This window comes from Cebus imitator, unplaced genomic scaffold (genome assembly GCF_001604975.1).
Source record: "Cebus imitator isolate Cc_AM_T3 unplaced genomic scaffold, Cebus_imitator-1.0 Scaffold4, whole genome shotgun sequence".
Classification (NCBI taxonomy): domain Eukaryota; kingdom Metazoa; phylum Chordata; class Mammalia; order Primates; family Cebidae; genus Cebus; species Cebus imitator.
In genome coordinates, this window is record NW_016107319.1 from 10,741,207 (window position 1) to 10,758,063 (window position 16,857).

At 36.3% G+C, this 16,857-nt stretch overlaps 1 protein-coding gene across 3 annotated transcripts in view; it reads left to right on the forward strand.

The window, feature by feature from the left end:
* The window catches only part of SMAD1 (SMAD family member 1), a 77,990-nt gene extending 64,734 nt beyond the window's left edge, over window positions 1–13,256 (forward strand). For all 3 annotated transcript variants that reach the window (XM_017534669.2, XM_037740548.1, XM_017534677.2), the window contains exons 5-7: window positions 921–1,142; window positions 7,935–8,191; window positions 11,887–13,256. In XM_017534669.2, coding sequence (XP_017390158.1) covers window positions 921–1,142; window positions 7,935–8,191; window positions 11,887–12,030 — 623 coding nt within the window. In that variant the 3' untranslated portion in view covers window positions 12,031–13,256. The remainder of the gene's footprint in view (window positions 1–920; window positions 1,143–7,934; window positions 8,192–11,886) is intronic.
* The last annotated feature ends 3,601 nt before the right edge of the window (window positions 13,257–16,857 follow it).

Sequence of the window (16,857 nt, forward strand, 5' to 3'; positions counted from 1 at the left end):
ATTGGTTTGCTGGAAATACATGGTTTGTATTCCTGGAATCTCTAAAGCAGCGATACAAGAAGTTTTACTACAGAAGGAATTCATCTTTAAAACCTTTTAGTTGCAAATGTTTAGAAGCATGTTCTGTTTGGAGAGATTTGTTAGTCTTAAGAGATTTGACCTAACAAGCTGCATCCTGTCAGTGAAGTTGGGTAATTTCCATTGTTGGCCCATTCTGGGAATGGAGAGACAAAACACACCTGCTCTGCATGACTTAAAGCAAATATAAGGAAGTTAGCATGAAATCTGGATGAGAAAGATATGATTCATTCTGTAAGAATGGCCAGCTGGCAAGATTTCTTCCTGAGTTTGAGAACTGGAGCACCACTGTAGCTGTGATAGTTATTGGCAACTTAATATGAGGTAAAGTAACTTCTTATCAATAACTAGAAACTGATTTTCATTGCTTTGAAAAAGCGTAGGGATACTTAGTCTTTGCCAAAACGAATTCATTTTTATGCCAGTACTTTTGGCATATTTCCTGTCTTGTATTGCCCTCTTCCCACTTATTTTTTCACTTGTCACTTGTTGTGTTTCTTTAGATGGTGAGTCAAAGTCTATAGTGGGGTGATTTCCATTTCTGCATATTACAGAAAATTACCATATTGTTAGTATTTGGCAAAAGTTGTTGCAATGCTTCCTTAACTGGTGTTTTGGTTATCTGATAGTAATTGGAGAAAATTGTTTTCCATTAAAGGAGAATGTCATATTTAGTAAGAAGTACCTGCTTTAAACATCATAGAAAAACTGTATACATTATAATAGCAGTTGCTTTTCCAATATCATCATTCCATGATCCTGAGCCAATTCAACAATACGGTTTCAATTTTTGAGAGCCTGAGGCACTAACCTTGGTTGATAAGACATTTTCTTTCTTATAGATGTTCAGGCAGTTGCTTATGAGGAACCAAAACACTGGTGCTCTATTGTCTACTATGAGCTCAACAATCGTGTGGGTGAAGCATTCCATGCCTCCTCCACAAGTGTGTTGGTGGATGGTTTCACTGACCCTTCCAACAATAAGAACCGTTTCTGCCTTGGGCTGCTCTCCAATGTTAACCGGAATTCCACTATTGAAAACACCAGGCGGCATATTGGAAAAGGTGAGTCTTTGCTTTAACCTCTTTCAGATGTTTTCAGTTGTGTCCCTGTTCCTCCAGAGCTGACTTAAAATCATTCCTATACCAAACTAGTATAGCAAAGGCCAGGTAATATTCACTTGCTGCAGTTTGTAAATATTTTTCCAGTGTCTTCTACCTGGAAGCTCTTGCAGTCAGTGATTTTTGTGCTCGATCAACTCTCATAATATTGAAATTAATTAGCTGAAATTATGATTTGCCATTTTAAGACTGTTTTATTTGATATTTTGCTACAGAATAAATTGACGGTTAAAAAGTAAATTACAACCTAAAATTAAAAGCAAATTAAACTTAATTGCTAATTGTATTTCAAATGAATACTGTAACTCAGTAAATAGAAAACTAGATTCTAGCACAAACATCGTGCGAGGTGGCCAAATAGAACCCTGCAGTGGTTGTCCCCCAACAGGGACACCAAAGTGAACAACTATCCACATAAGAAAGCACCTTCATAAGAACAAGAAATCGGGCATGGATGTATTTATAATAAGAGAAAGTAAAAACCGAAAAGCAAGCCTAATAAGTTCCCAATTATAGTATGTGACTATATATCCTCAGTCTAGGCGGAGTGGAGTAGATAGAGTAGGGGGAGGATTTCAAATAAATCCTGAACTGTTTTTAGTAAACTTGATTATTTCATAGCTGTGTGAGTGAAACCATTCTGAAACTTTCATATGTATTAAGAGATGAAGCAAATGACTAAATATGTGGATATTGTTGGGAGCCTGGGTTTCCACTGTGGAAAAATGGACATAGAAAGGCAGAAGGGAGCAAAAAATAAACCCTATAAAGGAGGATGAAGGTATCAGTGCAAAATCCTGATTTTAATAATACATATGTGTATGCATATTTATGTTCTCATGTATTATGTATGTATATGTGTATGTATGCATATGTATATGTGTTTTTACGTGCATATAGTTTCTTATCTGCCTGCTGAAAGGACCCAGAAGCATACATACCCAGTAGCAATAAGCACACCTAATGTTCAGATCATCATCTCTGTCTAATACCATGTTCTACTAAAAGGAACTAGGGCTCCTTGAAGAAATGGCTGATCCCTAGGCTTGGACAGGTAGGCACAGGAATATCCTGGAGCATCTTGTTGTGGCAGAAAGTAAAGAAATAAAGAAATGCTTATGGAAATCATGGGGCATGCCTCAAGAGCCAACTTGGAGGGTCTTCCGCTGGCCAACTCTCAGACAATTTGAGCTTCAAAATAACTACACTGATGAATTTTATTTTATTTTATATAGACATATACATAATTTTATTTCATTATATATTATCTATATTATATGCATCATGTGTGTGTGTGTGTGTGTGTGTGTGTGTGTGTGTGTATTGACATGGAGTCTTCCTCTGTCGCCCAGGCTGGAGTGCAGTGGTGTGATCTGGGCTCACTGCAAACTCCATCTCCGAGGTTCAGTGATTCTTGTGCCTCAGCCTCCTCAGTTGCTGGGAGATTACAAGCGTGCACCACCACACTTGGCTAATGTTTGTTTAATTAGCAAGAGTCTGGGTTTCACCATGTTGACTAGGCTGCTCTCAAACTCCTGACGTCAAGTGGTCCACCAGCCTTGGCCTCCCAAAGTGCTGGAATTACAGGCATGAGCCACAGTGCCTGGCCTCAGTACAGTATTGAATTTTAAACCACTGATAAACAAATACGTAAGTCCATACTCATAATAAATAGATAAATAAGTGAATGGGGAAGGCTAATTGATAAATGTAGAGTGAGTGCTAAAGTTTGAATATCATCATTTTATCACCGTTATAGTAAGGATCAGGCAAGAATCATCAATGAATGCTAAATATAAAGAAAATTTTTATGAGAATCTTTATATTTGCATGGTCTTAGGAGTGTTGTCCCTCAAACTGCCTATTAGTACAAGGGAGAATAAAAAGCATTAACTAAACAGTGGATAAACTGTATCATTTGTATTTTCATAGTAATTGTATAACTGATGCCCTGTTTTGACTGGGGGATCAAAATTATCATCTCCAATGAGAGACAGATGGGTATCACATACCTCCAGATGTCATACCCTGAGAAGGCCGTAACATCACCTACGCAGGATTCCAGCTGAGAATGCAAATTCACATCTAATCCTGAGGAAATATGAGACAGACTCAAAGCAAGGAACATTGTATTAGAGAGGGTGAAGAAGGGGGATTAATTTTTCCAAAATATTATGTCAGAAGACAAATAAAGATATGAAATGTTCCAGATTAGAAGCAGTTAAAGAGATAGGACACTTGTATGCAATACCTGACCCTGGACATGATCCTGTACTGAAAAGGAGAAAAAATATACTGTAAAGGACATTATTGAGGTCAGCAGGCAAATCTGAAATATGAATGGTAGATTAGACTAATATATTTGCATTGCCAACTATACTATGACTATGTAAGAGACTATCCCTATTCTTAGGAAATACTTAAGTATTTAAGGAAGTGGTTCAGGAAGAAATTAGTACATAAAGATACCAGTCTACTCACCATCTATCTAAGACCTGTGTCACAATACATACGTACATACACACACATGCATGGTGCGTGTGAAGCAGCAGCGGGGAGGGAGGGCACAAGTGATCAAGCAAATGGAGTAAATTGTCACAGTAGACGCATCTGGATAATGATTTTACGAGTGTTCTTTTTTCTGTTTTTCTTTGTTCCCTTTCAAACTTTTCTACAAATTTGAAATTATTTCCAGAGTAAAAGTATGAAACAGTGACCTACTGTGAAATTCAGAACAGTGGACCAGATTAAAAGATTATTTATTAGATGCTTAAAAAGCACTCAAGGTAAAGTGTAGCATTTACTCCTGAGGGTAAGAAAACTCCAACTCTTAAATCAGAAATTGATAGATATTTTCTTATATAATTAAAGGAAAAAACACTATACATTTAATAATGAAATGCTAGAACTTAGGTTCACAGCATACATAGATATCGTTCTGTGGTCTGTAAACCTCTGAAATTGTATATAAACACAATTTTGCATACATTTGGGAGGGAAAGACATACTTTTCATTAAATTCTAAAGATGACTGTTATCCCAAAGTAGGAAAAAGAAAATGTCCTGTGAGATATTTCCTCTTAAAACATTATTAAGAAAATAAGGATTCTTGGAATGCTGTTATTCCAGATGCCCTGAGTAGTGTCCTCAAATACAGAATTATAGATAATGGAAATAAGTCAACATTATCATTATGTGTAGATGATATGTTTGATTGGCAATATTCTTGGAATAGACTCTTGAAGTGAAATTAGTAGATCAAAATCTCTTGATATATTTTACCAAATTACTTTGCAAAAAGTAATTCCAGCACTTTGGGAGGCCAAGGCAGGTGGATCAGTTGAGGTCAGGGGTTCGAGACCAGCCTGCACAATGTGGTAAAACCAGGCCTCTACTAAAAATATGAAAATTAGCCAGGTATGGTAGCAACACTTGTAATCCCCGCCACTTAAGAGGCAGAGGCACAAGTATCACCTGAATTTGGGAGGTGGAGGTTGCAGTGAGCTGAGATCAAGTCACTGCACTCCAGCCTGGGAGACAGAGAGAGACTCTGTCTCAAAATAAATAAATTAATTAATTAAAATAAATAAAATTAATTTGCACTCCTACCAGAAGTACATGATGAAAGCCTTTCTCTTTTCATCCATGCCAGTATTATGATTGGACATTGTGCCTATTCAAATGACATGATTGTTTATCTGGAAACCTCCATAGAATTTATCTTTTAAAAATTATGAAGTAAGTTTTCTTTAATCTGGTAAGAACATAGAAAGAAAGGGGAAATCTCCTTCCCAATAGCCACAGAAAACATCAATTTCTTGGAAATAATCTGAACCTGTAATATGTGAGAATTACATGAAGAATCCAAATTTTATTGAGAGAGAAAATTTGAATAAATAGGCAGTCTGTGTTCCTTAAAGGAAAGGCTTAATATTGTGAGAACATTTTAAGCATAGTCCATCTAATTTAATTTGTAGTTGAAACAATTCTTTTCAGAATCACAATGTAATTTTTTTGAAAGTTGGAAAATGTATTCTGAATATTACCCAGAAGTTTAAACAAGTGAGGCTAGCTATATTTGTAAACATTAATGAAAAAATTATTGGCATTAGGGTTAATAAAACATTGTAAAACTATAAATAAATCAGTGTGTAGACAAAACAGAATGAGTTAAACTCAGACTATACTGAGTATAGTATATAAAAATATAATGTATGTTAAGTGAAGCATAACAAATCAGTAGAGTCTTCTAATGGTTCTACAATAACAAAGTTAGCTTTTGGGTGAGGCTGGAAAAGAGAAACACTGACCTCAAACTATATATGCAAACAGATTAATGAGTTGAATGTTTTTAAAATGGCAAACAATTAAAAAGCTAGAAAAAAATATACTTGATCAGAGAGGTAGAAATTTTCTAAGCATAATAAGCAACAAAGGATCATAAGAGGTTTGACTAAGATTGCAAACTTCTGTAGGTTAAAATTATGTCACAAACAAAATTGAAAGACAAAGGACTAACAGGGAAACAAATAAGACATAAAGTGTTTATATCCTTCCTACATTAACAGTTCATTAAAAAAAATAAATAAATAAAACCCAGTGAGATAAATAGGTAAGAAACGTGAACAATGAATTCACAAGAGAAACACAGATGGCTAATAAACTATAAGAGCATATCTAGCCTTACAGGCAAATTAAACAATTATTTGTCAGTTATAAATTAGGGAAATTTTGTTTTTGCTCTACACTCAAATTCAGTACTGGCACGGGTAAAATGAGAAAGGCATTCCTACACTGCTGGTGACGGTGTAAATTGATGCATTCTGGAAAGTCATTTGGCAGAGAGAATCACTAGCCTTCGATCCAATAATTTAACTTCCAGGAATCTCTACTAAGGATATTATCAAAAATTGTCCAGAGACATTTATCATGGCATTATTATAAAAGCAGAAAATTAATATCAACCCAGTGATCCACTAATGGGAGAATCATTTTATAAATGCTCATACAATCATGCAGATATATAAAATGTTTGAAAAGACATTTTAATGATACCTAAAACCTAATACAGTGTATCAGAATTAATATTTATTGCCTCTAAGTCACTAAAAAATTGATAATATTTTCTGCTTCTTTATATTTTGATTTACTTTCTGATTTTTCAGAATGAAAATTTGTCATTTTTATTATCAGGAAAAATTAGTAGCACACACACTCTTAAATTGTTTTCTCTACATCAGGCCAAAAAAAATGGGCTTCTGCTCTAGCAGCTATTTAATTGTTTTAGAAATTCTAACCATTGTATATACATATAAATACAACATATAATATTTTCTGTGAGACAACAATTTAGCCTTGACTAAGTCATACCAGAGTTACCTACAATGTGGATCATTTCAACCCACATAGGATATAACGCTGCTGGGTGACCTGTATAAAGTCATCTCTCATAATGGTGTGGGGCTTTGTGAGAATGAGTTTTTTCCCGCTATTTTTCTTTTTTTAAGGCAGGGTAAGACCAATTTCCTACACTTTAAACACTCAGGTCTCACAGGAAGAAATTCAGAGCAGGTGGTAGTTTATTGAGATCTGATTTTACACTTTGTAGTTTTCTTTTCCACTGGATCTTGTATCTTACAGCTCTTGGCAATACTTCTTCCACCTGTGGTTTTCCAGTTTCTCTACTTCTGTTTCTCCACCCTTCCCTCTCTAAAATTTTCCTAACATCTTAGCTGCAGAATAAATGCAAGAGCACTTTATATATAGTAAATACATAGCATCCAGGTTTTGTTATGCTATATTTTTCGAGTGGAAATACACTTTCAATGTGTGGCCAAATAGGGCATCAATCACTTACCAAAATGAAATTGCTATGCTTTGTTGTTGTTGAGACAGGGTCTCACTCTGTCACCCAGTCTGTAGTGCAGTGGCATGATCACAGCTCACTGCCGCCTTGACCTCCTTGCCTCAAGCAATCCTGCCACCTCAGCCTCCATATAACTGGCATACACCACTATGCCTGGCCAATTTTTTGTATTTGTTTTGTGGAGATGGTGTTTTGCTCTGGTCTTGAACTCCAGGACTCAAGCAGTCTGCCTACCTTGGCTTCCCAAAGTGCTGGGATTACAGATGTGAACCACTGTGCCTGGCCTATAGGTATTTTTAAAACATTTTGTTATGTTTTTTTCTAGAAACCTCCTAAATATTGTCTTAACTAATACAGTTAACTAAGATTTTATCAGTCATACAGCATCCATCCCCAATCTTTTTGGCACCAGGGACCAGTTTCATGGCAGACAATTTTTCCACAGAGTGTGGGGGAGGGATAGTTTCAGGATGAAACTGTTCCATATCAGATCATCAGGCATTAGAGTCTCACAAGGAGCATGCAGTGTAGATCCCTGGCATGCACAGTTCACAATAGAGTTCATGCTTCTATGAGAATGTGATGCTGCCACTGATCTGACAGGAGGTAGAGCTCAACCTGTAATGCTTGCTTGCTTACCCACTGCTCACCTCCTGCTTTATGGCCCGGTTTCTAACAGGCCTCGGACTGATACTGGTCTGTGGCCCCAGGGGTTGGGGACTTATGTTGTACAGGACTTAGAGAATAGCTATCTAACTAGCCGAAGTTTAAATCCATGTAAATTTAAGTTTCTGTGTTGAAGCTGCAGAGATGCCTTTGAGCTATAAAAACTAACGATAACAAAATGATATGTTTGTCTTCCTCTACAGGAGTTCATCTTTATTATGTTGGAGGGGAGGTGTATGCCGAATGCCTTAGTGACAGTAGCATCTTTGTGCAAAGTCGGAACTGCAACTACCATCATGGATTTCATCCTACTACTGTTTGCAAGATCCCTAGTGGGTGTAGTTTGAAAATTTTTAACAACCAAGAATTTGCTCAGTTATTGGCGCAGTCTGTGAACCATGGATTTGAGACAGTCTATGAGCTCACAAAAATGTGTACTATACGTATGAGCTTTGTGAAGGTAAGTGAGCCCTGACTCCTCCATTTAAGGTCTAATATGCTTTTACTGATTTGTTTTTTTTTTTTTTTTTTTTGTTTATATGAATCCATATCCTCTTGATAATATGTTCATATTAGCTGACTTATCTATGCATTTTTAAACTTTAGCAAGAATGTCAATTTTTAGGAAAATATCATTGGAACATAGATGTACTTATATTAAATATCAAAAGCAGTAGGTTTTAATAGCCTTTTCCTTATTCAAATAGCACCGCTTTAGCTATTGTATTACCATTAGCATATGCTGTTATATATTTAACACATCATTTAAAAGATCAGTTGAATAAGCATATCTTCCTTTTCATTCTCATTTTTAGTACTTTTATGGTGGTAATGCTTGTTTTTGTTTCAACAGTAAGCAAGTGACTTTAATTTTGTAAAAATTAAAGTTCATCGCATTGGAAATTTTGTTTGGTCAGGTTTTTTTAGTGGTTTCAGTAAGCCTCATGATTTTTTTATCATTCAAAAGTTAGTAAGACCCTTGCCCAAGATAAATAGATGCCTTAGCTCAAAGATTGCATTGTAAGTTTTGATGAGGGAGAAGGCTAAAGACATTGCTCATAATAATTCATCTTTTTGCTGTCTCATCTTCTGCCTCTGAGAAATAAAAATGTTTAAGATGCCATTGAAATCTAAAAAACCTTAAATGTCTGATTACATTTCATGAGTCAGCGACTTATTCTAGTAACTGACCTATCTCTGAATTCTCAAAAATAAATTTTATCCTCTGGTACTTTGAGAAACAAAACTAATTATATATTTGAGTGAGCCAATTACCTTTTATATCTTCTCTTCAGAAGCTCACCAAACTTGTTGTTAAACCTGTTTTGTAATGTGTTTATTACTGAGGATAATTTCGGAGCTTTACTTGTTGATCATCCCTTAGATCATAGATATCTTTTCCTGAATATAATTACTTTTCCTACTTATTTAAAGCATCTTAGATTTTCAGTGTGTTCCCTCGGTGTTTTTGTTTGTTTGTTTGGCAGTGTACTTCAACAGTTATTTGTAGCTGAGTCTGAAATTAAGGAAATTTTTTTACCCTTTAAAGAGGTTGACCTATATGCTATGTACATAGGGGACTACAAAGACCTTTCTTATTCATTATTAACATGTGCTGTTTAATTTTTGTCTTAGCATTTGGCTCAAATGATTTTTAAAATAAGAACAATGACCTGGCAGAGTGGTTTTTGTTCGTTTTTATTGGTATGGAGGAAAGAACAGCTCTATAGAGTTAAGATGCAGTTTCCAGTTTTTTCCCACCATTTTAACTGTATGATTAAGGCATAGATTTCTTCTCTGGTTCTTATGTTTATCATCTTTGAAATGGAGGTGGATGGAGTTGAGAACTATAGTAATTATTTTTAAGGTCCCTCAGTGAGTCTATTATTATTGAAGGATCACTCTAGGTGAATTTATGACTTTAATGTTCCAATTAGCTTTCTCCTCAAACTCATTTCTTATTGATTACCCAATCAATTTTAATTATTTTACTTTTGTACAGTTTTAATAATTTACTTTTACATAAGTAAAAACACCCTTTACACTAATAAAAGGTATTTTTAATACAAAGTTATGTATTCAAAATTTATTAGATTTCATTCGTTCAGCAGATACTTGAGCACTATTTCAGAGATGTAATACAAAGATGAAAAAGCACCTAAAGTCTCTATCTTCAAGATCCTTATGCTCTAGTATATCTTTAATTATAATGTGATAAGCACTAGAATCGAGAGTTATACAGGATATAATGAGCTTAGCCTGGAAGTTGGATTTAGAGAGCTAAAGATAAATATTATTTAAAAATTCAGCTGAATGTTCAAGAGAAGTTGTTTATCATATATTAGCAACAAAAAATTTGCACACTGTTTTTACAAAATTGTTCTTTATGGTAAGGACTACATACTTTATCCTCTCCCATTCAGCATTTTAAAGGAATTATAATAGAACATTTTACTAACGATAGCCAATCTTGTGCTGTTTTTAAGATGATCATTTTTGGATGTTAACATAAAACATATTTTATAAATTATTAAACTCGCCTATGTCTGAAACTCTCCTGTGTCTGAAAATTCCAAGTCAGTTCAGCTGAACATGTGTTTATTGAGCTTCTGCTTTCTATTATTATGCTATATATTGGAGGTAAAGATAAATTCCTGCCTTCAAATATCTTGTTATCTGATGGAAGAAACCTGCACATAAACCTGTAAATTAAATTTAGGAGTTTGTTTATGTTTACAAATACATGGTATACATACATCTATATATATATGTAGTTCATATAGGTTCTGATGTTGAGTTATTTTTCTTTTCTTTTTTTTTTTGAGACAGAGTCTTCCTCTGTCTCCCAGGCTGGAGTGCAGTGGCATGATCTCAGCTCACTGCAACCTCCACGTTCCAGGTTCAAACAGTTCTCCTGCCTCAGCCTCTCAAGTAGCTAGGATTACAGGCTGCCACGCCACCGCACCTGGCTAATTTTTGTATTTTTAGTACAGATGGGGTTTCACCATGTTGGCCAGGCTGGTCTTTAACTCCTACCTCAAGTGATCCACCCACCTGAGATGTCTCGCTCTGTCACCCAGCCCGGAGTGCAGTGTTGTGATCTTGGCTCACAGCAACCTCCGCCTCCTGGGTTCCAGTGATTCTTATGCCTCAGCCACCCGAGTAGCAGGGTATACAGGCATACACCACCACCATGCCCAGCTAATTTTTATATTTTTAGTAGAGACCGGGTTTTGCTATGTCGGCCAGGCTGGTCTTGAACTCCTGACCTCAGGTGATCCACCTATCTCAGCCTCCCAAAGTGGTGGGATTACAGGCATGACCTACCATGCCTGGCCCCAGATATATTTCTTAAAACTACTGGAGTAGGTAGGTAGCACAAATAAATAGAACCCAGCCTTCTCTAATATTCCTCATGAAACAACAATTAGAAGATTAATCAGAACATCACATTCATTGGCCACCCACACCAAAGAGTTTTTGATGTTTGCAGTAGCAGTTACTTTTCTCTTTTTCATAGTGACTTTATTCTGTGGAACTGTAGTATCTTAATGCAGTCAATCTGGCAAGCTACCTTCTTGTACAAATGAATGATAGAATGTATTCATTGATGGTAATGGCTAGGTGTCAGTAATAGCTTTTTGGATACTTGAATGTACTCCTGCCTGTTTTGCTTATAGATTGAAAGATCAAGAGCTGTGTGTTGATAGAAGGACCTTCAGTGGCTGAGTAGGGAAGAAATTGAATGTCAGTCTGTCTAGCATAGCTTTTCCTTATTTTCTTGATGATAAAATGAGAATTTAACAAAAGGTATTACATTACTATCAGTAATGTAATAGGCAATGAAAATTACAGTTTTAAAGTGTCTTTATTAAGACAGCTTTATAGTGTATTTTAAAACCTTCATTCCTCAAGATCAGTAATTCTTATTGGAATCCATGGATGGACCCTGGGGAGCTAACATCCATCCCTTGAATTGCCTGCCAAATTATGTGTGTGTTTATGCATGTGTGTTTTTTTCTCCCCGGGGATGGGGGGCAAGGGGGAAAGATGCATAGCTTTAATCAAAGTCTCTGGTTATGTAAACTCTTTTTACTTAATAAGTTTAACCACCGAATTAAACAAGTTAAATGACCTCCAGTATGTTTTTCCTAGGGCTGGGGAGCAGAATACCACCGCCAGGATGTTACTAGCACCCCCTGCTGGATTGAGATACATCTGCATGGCCCCCTCCAGTGGCTGGATAAAGTTCTTACTCAAATGGGTTCACCTCATAATCCTATTTCATCTGTGTCTTAAATGGCCCCAGGCATATGCCTCTTGAAAACTATTGAGCCTTGCATGTACTTGAAGGATGGATGAGTCAGACACGATGGAGAACTGACAAAGGAGCCTTGATAATACTTGACCTCTGTGACCAACTGTTGGATTCAGAAATTTAAAAAAAAAAAAAAAAAAAAATCTTGGTAACATACTATTGATATCAAGAACCTGTTTAGTTTACATTGTAACATTCTATTGTAAAATCAACTAAAATGCAGAGTTTTAGCAGGATTTTGTGTATAGTTAAAGGGGAGATGGCCAGGCCAGGGACAAATTATCTATTAGAAAACAGTCCTAAGAGATTCTTTTGTGTTTGGCACTTTAAGGTCATCATTGGGCAGAAGTTTAGCATTAATAGTTGCTCTGAAACAGGTTTAGAGCCCATGTTGAGTCTTCTTTTCATGGGTTTTCGTAATATTTTAAAACTATTTGTTTAGCAATGGTTTTGTTTGTTTAAGTAAAGGTTAATCTTGATGATATACATAATAATCTTTCTAAAATTGTATACTGACCATACTTGCTGTCAGAATAATGCTAGGCGTATGCTCTTTGCTAAATATGTATGTACAGAGTATTTGGAAGTTAAGAATTGATTAGACTAGTGAATTTAGGAGTATTTGAGGTGGGTGGGGGAGGAGGGAAATGACAACTGCAAATGTAGACTATACTGTAAAAATTCAGTTTGTTGCTTTAAAGAAACAAACTGACGTCTGAATTTTGCTGTGTTTCCATTTTTTTTTTTTTAGAGATTTTTATTATTTTTTTCTCTTGTTTGGCATTCTTTTATCTCATCCTCTTCAAAAAGCAGTTCTGCAGCTGGTTAATTCATGTAACTGTGAGAGCAAATGAATAATTCTTGCTATTCTGAAATTGACTGCCTACATGTTTCAATACCAGTTATATGGAGTGCTTGAATTTAATAAGCAGTTTTTATGAAGTTTACGATACAGAAATAGGCTTTAATTTTCAAGTGAATTTTTTGCCAAACTTAGTAACTCTGTTAAATATTTGGAGGATTTAAAGAACATCCCAGTTTGAATCCATTTCAAACTTTTAAAATTTTTTTGTACTATGTTTGGTTTTATTTTTCTTCTGTTAATCTTTTGTATTCACTTATGCTCTCGTACATTGAGTACTTTTATTCCAAAATTAAGTGGGTTTTCTCTACTGGAAATTTTCAATAAACCTGTCATTATTGCTTACTTTGATTAAAAAATTGTCATCTCCTTTGTTCACATACTAGATTTTGGGATCAGTAAAGTTTGCTACTCTTCTGAGAGTTTTTTCTCAAATGTCTTCCACCCAACATGAGCAAAGTTGCTAATACAGAGACAGGGACACTGAAGCATGAAGAGACCGGAGCCAATTTAAATCACAAAAGAAAGGACATGTTCACCTTAAAAAGTTAAGAAAAGCTACCAAAATCTAAATGTATAAACTTTTTAATTTTAGGAATTACAGCAGTAGCACTTTTTGGTTAGTACCATGCAGTCAACCAAAGTAACAGTTTCTAAACTTCAGATGAAGATGCAAGTGTGACTGTGAGAGGAGGTAGTAAAGGGAGAGGGATGAGAACTCAGTACAGCAGGAGATGACTACCTTTGCAATCTATTTAAGACTGGGATGATCCCAACACTACCCACACCCTCCCAAAAAAGTTTACCAATGAGGGACACAGATTGAAGAACACGTAGATTATTTCCTGGCCCAATAGATGCCATTCTTTCTCCTTTACATTTTTATATATCTTTCCTGGAGTGTGTTTATGAGGCATGAAGTTTAAGGACCATCCCTTTTTAAACCCAGTTTAAAAGAAAATAATGCCTTGCTTTTTCACCCCCAAAATAAAATGTTTATTCCCTAAACTATGACCAAGCAAAAATTGCTGCTGCTGTTTTTTGTGTTCGAAAACATCGTAAGTAGAGAAATCCATGGATAGTCCTACATTATAACACAAATTCACGCACATCTTTGCTGGATCACTTCTGTAAATTTTTGTTTCTTCATTTGTCAAGTGGAAATAATATAGTTGTGTCCTTATCACAAAATTGAGGTAAAGATAGCTTAAAAACTTCTGCCTTGCAAGTGTGGGGATCACTTGAACTCTCCCATATGCTCTATTTTCCACTTACCTAAGTCATTTCAAGCACAGGCAATCTAGATAATAGTGATTGGTGAGATGTAATCATAGAAGATATTAAAACAATCAGGCCCAACAATGAAGTATGACTGGAATTGTCTGGAAATAAAGAGCTGAGGCCAGGATTCCTCATCCTTTTCCTAGTAGAAAGCCATGTTTGACTTCCCATGGTTGCCTGCTGGGACAGTTACACACATTGTTAGTTGGGTGTAGCAATGCTGATAGCCAGCTTGAAGTTCTGTCAGATAAAACACAAAGATCATCCAGTAGATTGAAATCTCCTGGTTGGGGACCTGTAGAGTTTGCAACATGGTGCATAAGTAGGTCCTTCATGGTTAAGTGCAACTCTGTATATTTTTGGTGAAATCTTAGGAAGATGATTGTCATCAACCATAGGAGGCTGTAAGTCTCTTTCAAAGGTTTAATTAAGGAATGGAATAAATCAACTATTAGAAGTGGAGGGTCCTGAAGCTCTTGTCTCATTCCATCATTTAATATTATTTGACTTCCAGTGAGGGTTTTAATTTTTCTGCACCTTTTTTCTTATCTGTAAAATGGAGACAATAAAGCCTACCTCCTGGGGTTATCATGATCAAGCCAATACATGCATAGCAGAACCTCTCAATAACTGTTAATACAGCCAACTAAATCTGGCTGGGAAAACAACTGAAAGGAATTTTATTCAAGAGACATTTGACGAAGACCTACTTACCTTTGAAGTTCTTAATAAACACAGTAGATCTTATCTTCAAGGAACTCAGAGTCTAGAGAGAGAAACCTGGAGAAAGAAAACTAGCAATGCATGAATGCCTAGCCTATTGTGTTCCAGGACTCTGCAAGGGGTTTCCAAACATTGACTCTTTTCATCCTCACAAGGACATACTAGTTACTACTCCATCCTCAACTCCTTATGCCATTTTTCTTATAAATGAGGAAATTAACTCAGAGCCTACGTAAGTTGCCCAAAGTCACCTAGCTAATTTAGAAATCAGCTTCAATTCAGATCTGACTTAAAATCTAGAGTTAATTCTATTAAATACTATATTCTTTCTCTTATGAGTTCACAGTCATTCGCACTTACTACAAAGTAAAATGAAGAGCACAGAGGGAAGAAGTAGTTCAGACTTGGTTAGATGGAGATTAGTGGAGGTTTTACAGAGGAAGTGGCATTTAATATTGAGCCTTAAATGATGAGATTTTGATAATTGGAGGAACTTCCGGGCAGGAGAAGAGTCCAAGACAGATACCTGTTGTTTGGCATGCCCCAGCATCTACCCCCCAGTTTTTACAGATGTGCCTCCCAGACTATCATACTGCATGACATATCCCCTCTGGCCACTGTTGGGTGGAACCTGCTCTTTGGGAATTCTGGAGCTGGAAATAAAGTTTGTCCTTGCATATCTGAAGACGCAATAAACCTTGGGAATTGTCCCCTGTCATCTCACCTGCTATATGGGCTGGAGACAAGAAAAAGAGAATTTTCAGGACATCCAGTGTCCTGGGTCTGAGATTTATCAAGACCTGCCACATTTCTCTTCTTTGCTATCCGTGGATACACCAGAATCTATACAGATAAATCCTCCCTTTTACTTAATGTAGTTTCACTTGGGTTTTTGTTCCAATACAGTATGAAATTATTTGTCTTTTTTTTAAAAAAAGATAGATTTTTAAAATTATTTTCTTTTAACCAAAATAATACTTGTCCACTAAAGATTTTTAAAGTATGGGTTAAACAAGCAGAGTCACGCAGCAGAAGCATGCTGAGCCCATAAAGTACTGGGTAAACAAAAAGAAGAAGCTTAAAGTCACCTGCATTAACCCATGATAATTAAATGAGTTTATCCTTGAACTGGGTGATGAAAACCTGGCAGAGATAGCATGCTATAGGAAATGCAGGTCTAGAGGCTAATTGCAGCACCAGCTTGGTAAAGAGATGATGATTGACTTCATTTGTTAAGCAGTTATTGAGTACCAATCCTGTGTCAGCCACTGTGGTAGGTGACAAACATGAACAAATCTCAGCCCTGCCCTCAAGGGGCCTGAACTCTAATAGGAAAGGCAGACAAATAAATAGACTGATGGCACGGTGCCATGATAGCAAGGGGCACAGAATGGTACATAACCTAGACAGGAGTAAGGGGAGACTTCTCAGAGGAGATAGTGCCTCAAAGCTGAGTCTAATAGGTATTACACAGCAAGGCATGGGAAGGGGGAAATGTGTACCAGGCCGAAAATAACGCACGACTGTTAGGAACAACCAGTAACTCTGTGTAGCTGGAGTGTAGGGCAATTATATGCAACGATGGGTAAGAGAATGGAGAGGTAGGAAGGGGCCAGGTCATTAAGAATCTTGTGTATGTTCTGCTAAGAAATGGGATATTTCTCAAGGATTTTAGCTCCTAGGGATCTCAACCTAAGAGCTAAAAGGATCAAACAGAACAGGGGCCAGGAGAAAACCAACAGCCAAGCACGTACATAAGGAGCAGAAAGGAGCTAAGAAAGAGTAGGAAATAATCACAGAAGCCAAGGGAGGCATTTCAACAAGCAGGGCTTGATTTACAAGATAGAGAAGGATGGAATTTAGAAAAAGTTTACACATAGACTAGGAAGTCTTTGATAACCTTAAAGTTTTGTAGGGGTGGGGCATAAAGCCAAATTATAAA